The sequence below is a fragment of the Rhagoletis zephyria genome, unplaced genomic scaffold, assembly GCF_001687245.7.
Source record: "Rhagoletis zephyria isolate East Lansing unplaced genomic scaffold, Rhagoletis_zephyria_1.1 Rzeph_scaffold_00105, whole genome shotgun sequence".
Taxonomy (NCBI): Eukaryota; Metazoa; Arthropoda; class Insecta; order Diptera; family Tephritidae; genus Rhagoletis; species Rhagoletis zephyria.
The window spans coordinates 11,148-21,065 of NW_016157189.1; the positions used below are offsets into that span (position 1 = coordinate 11,148).

Sequence of the window (9,918 nt, forward strand, 5' to 3'; positions counted from 1 at the left end):
GGAATCGTAACCTGCCCACTAGGAGAGTTAGCAGTATACATGTAGACAAATGAAAAATAAATAAAAATGAAATAAAATTTAAATAAAGTGAGCTTAGCAAATAAACTACCTAAAACTTTATAGAGTGTCATAAATTATACTAAAATTAAATACGTGATAGTAAAAGGTGTCATGAAATAAATTAAAAAAAAATAATATTAAACTAAATTATATTATAGTAAATTAAATTAGAAAAAAGCAATTTCAAGCGTTTAAACCGTGAAATAACGCGAAGTTGAATAAAGCGTAATAAATTGTAAAGTCATAAGTTATAATATGTATCTGATCTAAATTCAAAAAAATATAGGAATAAAACAAATACGAAAAGCATGAACAAATAAAAATTAAAATAAACCTTGATGTGAAAAAGTTATTGATTTTCATAATGTATCTAAACATCACGAAGTAAAACTAAAAGCTACACACTCACACGTAGGTGTGTACACGCACACATACATAAAATATGATAACTGGCATATTGCTGTTAACTAAAGAAAATTAAATTAAATTAAATGAAGTTTTAGATTAAATACAAAGCCAGGAGAATAGATCGAGACGAGTGACATAGGAATTTTATTACAGGTACTGCTAGGCAGGGATTACGGCGGACTAAAACTCCCAAAACCCGGAGTGCTGAGATACGCCCTTTTTCGGAAAACCAGGCTTCTATGTACTTGGTGATCAACAGCGAAACATATGCACAGATATATAAACGGATAGAGCAACGACCTATGTAAATAGAAAGCGAGAGCACTTACGAATTGGAGACTTGTACCAGAAGGAGAGAGGAAGGAAAACAAGGAACGAACATCCATACATACATACATACGGCGGGAGCGCTAGAGACTCAACGCGGGAAGTGTATACGCTGGAACTCCCACACGCGGCAGTCATTGCGCTCACTACATTTATTTATGCAATTCCCAAATTCCATCGGGCAATTCCAGTGCTATGTGCGAATAGTGTTATGTATAGGGAATATGTACATAGGGAACTCGTGAGGCCGTATTACATACATACTTATATAGTACATATGTATGTATTTATAGTTTTTAGTTTCGCAGAATTTTGGAAAAAAAACGGAACACTTGTTCCAAGTTTGGTTATCACATTATTTATTGTTTGGCACATTTCCTGAGTTTTTTAAGCATTTTTAAGCCATGTAAAGATGAATTAGATTTAAGTTTTGCCCATGAGTTTTAGTAGAATTTTCGCTTTTAGTACCTAGTATACATTAGCAGAACTAAGTAAAGTGGATAAGTTTTAATTGCCGGTTTTGTTGTTTCTCACCATAAGTTTTAATTCATTTCTTCAACTAAATTTTATTGTTTCGGGAATTCCTTTGATTAGTTAAGTTTTTGTCGGTAATAGAATTAATTTCCACATTTTTTTTTTATGCAACTTCACTTGTTTTTGATGCCACGGCCGGTAGTTAGGGAAGAGCTCCGTCCTCTATAAGTGCTAAATCCAAATGAACGCAACTATATGAATTTAGTTTGTACCTCACCCGTATGAGTCTGCCCTGGAAGTTTTTTTGCATATTCCTTTTCTTTACAGCTACTGATCTTCCTGGATGCAAGCGCTTACATCGCTGGAGAGATTGGTGAGTGCTAGCTTATAAGAGTATATGAGAATGATTTATATGAAATTTAGATTCCAGCGCCTGATATGGTTGAAGTTCATTGAGAGAGCGCTAGTTGTTTTTTTGCACAGTTTTTTTGATTCCGTTTTTACTTGTCTCTTAATGAACTTACATTTAGGGCCGGTTGTTCAATGTCCGATTAGCACAAATCGGAGGTAGAAGCTCCGGTTAGATACAACGACTGCTTTATCGATCACATGTTATATGCATGCTGTCGAAATCGTCGATAATGATGTTTAACCGGCAAGTAGTGATAACCAGACATTGAACAACCGGCCCTTAAAGTACATAGTTATATGTGGTATATACATATTGTGGCGAATACCACAGTATACCAGTAGAAAGTTTTTGTTGTTGTAGCTGTTAATTTGGTCCCCATAAAGGACTTGAGGGTTGCGAGCAACTATTTTGCCGCATTCAGGGTGCTGTGCAGCAAAATAATGTGGTGAAAAATTTTAACATCGGATAAATGGCGAGAGAAATATTGTTATGCGCTTTATAAGTAAGCATGAACGTAATAAAATGTTTCATACTTCAATACAACTAATTAGCGCTATTTTTGCAATTCGAAATGATCTTAAAAATATTTGTAGTGAAATATGTACTTTATGAGTTAAATGGAAACTATCTTATATGTAAAAATATATTCCGATTTACTTCAAATAAATGATGTAAAATGTTTTATATATGGATCTAATTTTAATAATAAAATTTATTACTTTCATCTACATTGTTTTTATTGTAAGTTTTCACGAGTAGTTGCAGTTTTCTGCAATTGTCTCTGGCCGACTATACATGTTAAACCCAAATAATTTCACAATTTGTACCCTATTAAAGGTTTATATTTTAATAAAATGTGATCAATTATTTAAGAATATATATATTCCGATCAAACTATAGTACTGAATGCTTGATAAATAATTATTTAAATCAAATGATCAATAGTGAACGCACTCAGAGTGAATTTTGGAACACGGAGCGAAATATGCATATTAAGATTAAATAATTTCTAACTTTCTACCATATTATACGTTTATATTTCAATGTAATATGATTAATTAACTCCGAACAAACTTCACTACTGAATGCTTGACAAAAAATATTTGAATCAAAAGATCAATAGTGAACGCGCTCGGAGCGAATTTTAGAACACGATATAAATGTTAAGACTAAAAAATTTCTTATAAGCTTATGTTTTAATATAATATAATTAATTACTGAAGAATATATTAACTCCGATTAAACTATAGTATTAATTGTATGACAAACTATTTAAATCAAATGATCAACAATGAACGCGCTCGGAGCAAATTTTGGAACACTTCATAGAATATTTACAGAGGAAGTATATTATTTGGTAGAGATCAAAATGTATTTAACAAAGTGTGATTGAATTTGATATTGCTCTCAGAAGAACCATCCTATAGTCAAATTGAAAAAAAAATTTTATGCATTTTGAATCGTTTGTTTATATTTTTTACATAATATTAAGAGAGCCGCACTGAGTTGTCAATAACACCTTGTTTAATACACCCATGATACAAATATTTAAAGGTAAAAGGCGCTTGCTCAATTCGTCGGCCATCATTTATTTTTTGAAGTTTGTCTATTTTATAAAATTGAAATTTTGAGAGCAACTCAAATGCCAAATAAAAGTAAAACAAAAAACAAATAGATGAAAATATTGAAATTTTCATTTATTTGAGACTGAAAATGAGAATGTATTTGTGAAATTGGAAATTTGAAAACATTTTTGTAATGTTAGCAAACTTCAAAAATGTTCAGGCTGCCTCTCAGCGGTTTTACCTTCAGATTTTTGTATCATGGATACACCTCGAGATATCACGAACAAGTTTTCCTTTGTTTATTTTTACTTAAAGTCCTTAAATATGTATCTTGATTTCTGTAGAATACGTATTCATTTTTTTAACCTTTTTAAAAAAAGGGAGGACAGTCGGATCTACGTAACCAGAACGACCTGAATGAGCATTAAAGTCGGTTGTATTTTTTGCTCAAAATTACTTGTTATTATTCAGATACAGTTTCGCTACTATTTAGAGATTTCTCGACATACTTGTTCACATTACTGTTATTTATTATTTTTCTTATTAGTCGTTTATATGTTTAGGACTTACTGAGGGTGCTTTAAGATTCATTTTGTAAATATGTATGTACATATAAAAAACAATTGCGATATTTTATTTTATTTTAAATTATGAATTTTATTCGTGCAATTTTTTATGTTTAATAGTTTTGAGATTTTTTGGTTCTGTTGTATTCTTTTATTGCATATCTTTAACTCTTTTATTTTAAGTTATAATGTTGAAGATAAGCCTTCTGCCTTTGTCAAGCACTTTAGCTAGGTACGAGAAATTTAGCATATGCACTGCGTTCGTAGCTACTCGAATTTAATTGCATTTTCATAGATTTCACGGAAAATCGGACTACGATGGATTCTATGACAGCCTTGATTAGTTCGTGCCAATATAGCAACTCAGTTACCAGCTTTCAGTTGCTAGTTGCCATCGGTAATACCATTTCAGCCACTGGCCAACCCACTGAAGTTCGGTTGTCCTCCGTAATCGTCCCATAAAATCGGAATCGAATATGCATGCACGTTCTGCAGAACGATAAATATTTTGTAAATGTGTGCTCTGTCCGCTAACGAATTCCAGCCATGTGTGAAATATCGTATGTGAAGCCTCCGTCTTAACTTAACGATTGTCAAAGGCACGCCAGAAGATGTTTCATCATATGTTTTCGACCATCGTCTTCTTCGAGTAAGTTCATCGATTCCAAAAACTTTACAACCTCTATGTGCCAGCATCCCTTAGTGTTTTTGCCAATGAGATGGCACTATTGCACTGTTAATAACCAAATTTAGCCGCAGTTGCATTCACACGTGATATAATAGCTATTGTCGGCATGTGGGAATCCCCAGGAGATGGCGTTTGTTCAGCTATCGAAATCATTACACCGACGGCGGTTGGCAGTACTGCTGGAACATATTTACCACAGCGGTGGTTGTGGCGTTTTGTTATGCAACAATAGCCTGCAATGATGACATGTCATATAATGTCGATGAACAAAGATATAAAATTGAAAATGACTAACCTTATTCCCGGCCGATTGGGAGACCACCCTTGGTCACGACCAGAACGCATTTACCAAGAGGAAAAACCGCAGGGATTGCAGTAGTTCTTGCAATCACCGTTGATGATGCTGTGCTTGTAATTAATAGTCTGAAAAGGCAGACAATTGCATTAATCAAATGTTAAACACATCAAATAAATAAATTTCAATAATTTGTTTACCACTTTACAAACCGAATTACCAAGAAATATAAACTCTTTTTTTTTTTTTTTTTTTGTTTAGAAACGCAACAACGCGTATAGAACATTGGCAAGGACTGTTATGATGTCCTCAAGAGCCAGGTTATCCAAGAAGATTTTAATTGTATGCGAAGCTTTTAGTGAGCGGTGACCCGACGAGTGATGATAAACCAAGCAAAAAATTCAAACTGCACAAATTCAAAAGTGATTGATCACCAATTTAACCTATCGTACTACGTACATTATAATACAATAAATACAAAATTCTCTATCAGCCTTTTTTTTTTTTTTTGATTGCCTTTTATACAAGAATAAAAGGTTTGTACCCTATCAGGTATTCATGTAAGTACAGGTTATAAGATGAATTTTCATATTCATGAGGAAATTAAAAAATTATTGAGTACAAAATCACCAAAAACTACAGAAGTAATTCATTTTTTAAGCCAAGTAATAAAGTGAATCGACTATCTTATAATTAATAAAATGTGGTTGTACCAGCAGAATCAAAGGAACTTGATTGCAGAAAAAACACTAATTTAGGCATCTTTACAATTAACACAAAAGAATCGTAATACATGTACATATGGAAAATTTAACTACAATGAGGTAGATACATCCAGACTCCAAACCAGTCATACATATCTCTTAATGACACTCATCCATCATCTTCTTCTTTCTCTTCTTTTTATTTTATTACTAATATAATTATTTTTATTATTATTATTATTTTTTAAATGCACAATCGTACGTGCCCAATTCCATATCTGATTGAATAGAAAAAATTTAATCATATGACTACATTCTAAAGCATTCGGAACAAACATGCATACATATTTGTTTCATACTTTTTTTTTTGTTTTCCTTGCTTTCATTAAAATTTCTCTTTTTTTTTAATAATAATTGACTGGTTGTAATTGTTTTTCTTCATTTTCCCTAAAACGACTATTACTTAACAATAAACAAACATATGTCTGTTTTATACATACATACACTTTTAATTTTTTTTTTCCCTATATCTATATCTTTTTATACTCAAAGAAGCGTGTCGAGCTTCACCGTCTCCAAAAAGCAAAGCAACTCCCTGAGATGGCGATAATCAAAACTGGCGAAAATTTCTTTTAAGCAGTTGTATTTACTAAAAATAGTGAAATTGTTTCTGGCGGCGGAAAACTTTTGGCATACAAAAATGAGATGGTCATTTGTCTCTCTAACCCCACAGCATAAACAAGCATCAGTGATGTTAGCTTTAAACTTACTTAAAAAAATCTCTCCATATGTGTGTCCACACATGAGTCTATTTATTAGTTTTATTTCCTGAACGGAAAAATTGCATTTTTTATCGCAGAACCAAGGGGAGTCAGTTACCTTACCTCCATTTTCAGCAAAAACTTTACCTTTGGATTGAGAAATATCCGAAAACTCACTCTCCCACTCACGCCAAATGGCTTGCCGAATTCTTCTAAGCCCCTCCTCAACCGTAAACTTTATATGCATGTCCTGTCCATTTCTCACTGCAGCCTTTGCCGCTAAATCCGCTTTCTCATTGTACACTAACCCCACATGACTGGGAACCCAACTAAGCTTTATGCTTTCAAACTTTGAGTTGTGCATCAAATTTTGAATCTCCGCAACAATGTGATTAGTCGTTCGTTTCTTGTTAATTAATCTCAACGCCGCCATGCTATCTGAAAGAATGGCAATTTTCTTACACTCCAACTTGACCATCATCCGAACCGCCTGCCTGATTGCTAGAAGCTCCCCGAAGGTGGAGGAAAAATCACCCACTACTCTATATAAGAATGACACATTTTTTTGAGGATCATGGACTGCGAAACCCACCCTTCCATCAGAAACCGACGCATCCGTGGCAAGGAGGTAAAAACCACTATTCTGCAGTTCCCTTAGTCTAGAGACAAAAATACTTTTCAACTGTACCGTACTAACATTATTTTTGGTAGTACCCAGCTCCGAAAGCTCCACGTGGAGGTTACGATGCCTACAAAAAGAAACATCAGTACCAAGAAGATTGAAAACGGCTTTGTGCTTTTCGTAAACAAAACAATAACTGGATTTAGAGACACTCCCACTCATCAGGTCATCCCTGAGGCGAGGATTTACAAGCCACTGTCTGCTGAGCTCCTTGGCAGCCAACCATTCCGCTCTTTTCAGAGGGGGAAGCTCGCCTGCCAAAGCATACCTCACATGCACCGGAGCACTTGGAGGAAGCCCCAAGCACCGCCTAAGAGTATCATTCAAAATGACTTGTATCTTTTTGTTGTACCCAATAGGTGCATCCGCATAAGTGGAGTTAGCGTATTCCACCTTGCTTCTCACAAAGGACTTATAAAAATTTAAAGCTACTTTGGGCACCAAACCGCTTTTTATAGGTGTTAAACATTTGATAAGATTCTTACCCGGTACCGCAATCCTTTTTAGTCTGCTAACCTGATTATTTACCGATGTACTCGCAGTAATTACCCTCCCCAACCACTTTAGCGAGCGGACCTGCTCAACTTCTTTACCATCCAAGTATAAAGAAAAGGAGCTAAACCTATTGCTATTTACACACATGAATTTGGTTTTTTCCACATTTATGCCAAGATTTAGACTTTTGCACCTATTACTGAAAGCCATCAGTTTGCCCTCAAGGGCACTTATAGCCTCCAGCTCAGTATTACCACAACAGATGAACGCAAAATCATCCGCAAACTGAAACATCAACGAGCTATCATCATTCAACCTGTGGAGCCCTGCAGTATAAAGGTTAAAAAGCAGCGGCGACAGACAGCTCCCCTGGGGTAGTCCATTTGAAACCTCAACTGAATGCTTTCCTAACACAAGAGTTCTTCTGGAGAAAAAGTTTATCACCCAATTACGAATTCTGCTATCGACTCCTAAAACCTTTAACCTGTAATCTAACTTGTCGATGCTGACACAATTGTACGCGTCGGAAATATCCAATACACACACGAAAACTTTTTTCCTACACTTCTTAAATTTGCTGGACCAGTAAATGAACTCATTAAGGCACATTGTCGCCGATTTCCCTTTTCTGTATGCAAAACAGCCATCCGGAAAAACGTTATTTTTTTCCGCCCATTCCATTAGCTCTTCTTTTATAATCATGTTGATACTCTTCACAAACACTGAAAGAAGCGATATAGGTCTGAAATTCTGAATATCATTAAGATCCTTCCCATGCTTAGGAATAGGTACGATCTTGATCTTCCTCCACTCCTCTCTAACTCTATTCTCCAAAAAATGCCTCTCAAAATCGTGAACTAAAGCCTCCTTCGTGTCTACCGGCAGCCCTTTCAGCATACCAAATGTTACGCCATCCAAGCCCCCCGCCGATTTCTTCTTTTTCCTCAAAACGCTATCAAACACCTCCACCGAAAACTCTAACCCCGAATCGTCCATACACCCATTGTCGCTGACCTGACAGTCCCGACCCACTTCAACGGTCCGCACTGCGCATTGGTTTTTTAATAAGTCTAAATATTGAGCCTGCTCATCACTGGGCCAAAATGGAACACTTTTACGAGTCCCCTTAACACTATTTACGAACCTCCATGCATCTGTAGTGTTCGGGTATTCATTTAACTCACTAATTCTCGCCCGATAGCAGTCCGCTTTTGCTTTTTTTACAGCCGCTTTCCACTCCTCTTCCATATTAAGTAATTCCTCAAAGTCCCTAACATTGTTCGTCAGCCTCGCTTTCTTCCTGCACGCCGAAAGCAGGCGAAATTGTTTTTTTAATGACTCGTTCCACCACGCTTTGAGGGAACCCTTTACAGAGTTTAAATCAATCGTGGCTCCTTTAATCTCCTTATTTATGGCCTCGCAGATACCATCAACCCCCTCATTACAGTGAATTCTAGCCAGCGCCGAGTTAAGCTTTCGCTTTTGAACGAACGGAACCGGTTTGCTCGCAACGTTTGGAAGATCTATAATAATAGGCCAGTGATGGCTGCCCCCGACAAAAACACGGACCACCTTCCACATAAGCTGACAGTTCGAGTTAGTAAAAGAAAGATCTAAGACTGAAAGGCTGCCTGGACAGTTTTTGCTAGTAGCGAAAGTAGGACTACCATCGTTTAAACATTTGAAATTTGCCTTTCGAATCGCATCGAGCAGAATTTTACCTTTAGGAAGGTCCTTTGGGCTACCCCATCTTCTGGTCTTAGCATTGAAATCCCCCAACAGTAGGATGTTTTCGCGTCCCTCCAAAAACAGCAATAAACGACTAATTTCATAGTCAAAGAGATGTTTGTTTAAATTCGGTGGAAAATAAGCAGAAGAAATAGAAACTCACCGCTTTGCGATACAGAAATAATAACCAACAGGGGTGCATTTTCTTGGTAAACAACTGAAGCGCTCAGAGCAATCTGATCCACAATATTATTTTCTGAAAAATAAGACTTGAAAAGAGTTTTTAAACATGATTATCACATTATCTAATTAGCGCACACTATCGAGTTTATTTCTAGTAGAATATAATTGTATTATCTCAGACTTTTTTTCAATGTTTTCTAATATTCGTTCTTTTGGAATGCAAAAGCAACCATGCGCTCAATTTCTTGTGGGGAAATTTGGCGCCCATAAAGGACTTTCACCACGAAACAGCTACAAAAACAAAAACCTTTTCTACTGGTATACTGTGCGAATACTGCGGCAACACAAAGCGAACAACGAGAAATAGGCAGAATGTTCGAGGAATGATGTAGAATGTTCCACAAAGAGAAACGTCAAGTTGGATGAACACTGCGAACAGCGAGAGAAAGAGAATGAGCGATAAACTTCAGAATGTTCTAGAGTTGCCATAAGTGCCAGCGCAGGTATATAAGGGCGCCGCCACCACGAGGTGAGTTAGTTACAAGTCAGCAAGCTACAAGTAAAGTGAGC

General features: G+C 35.9%; 1 protein-coding gene across 1 annotated transcript; it reads right to left on the reverse strand.

The window, feature by feature from the left end:
- Window positions 1-4,071: 4,071 nt before the first annotated feature.
- LOC108377329 (uncharacterized) lies at window positions 4,072-9,307 on the reverse strand. The gene is made up of 3 exons (XM_017633591.1): window positions 7,922-9,307; window positions 4,842-4,923; window positions 4,072-4,500 (listed from the first exon to the last, which is right to left on the reverse strand). Exons 1-3 carry the CDS (start codon window positions 9,016-9,018, stop codon window positions 4,495-4,497), a joined length of 1,185 nt encoding a protein of 394 aa, XP_017489080.1. The 5' UTR covers window positions 9,019-9,307; the 3' UTR covers window positions 4,072-4,494.
- Window positions 9,308-9,918: the final 611 nt, after the last annotated feature.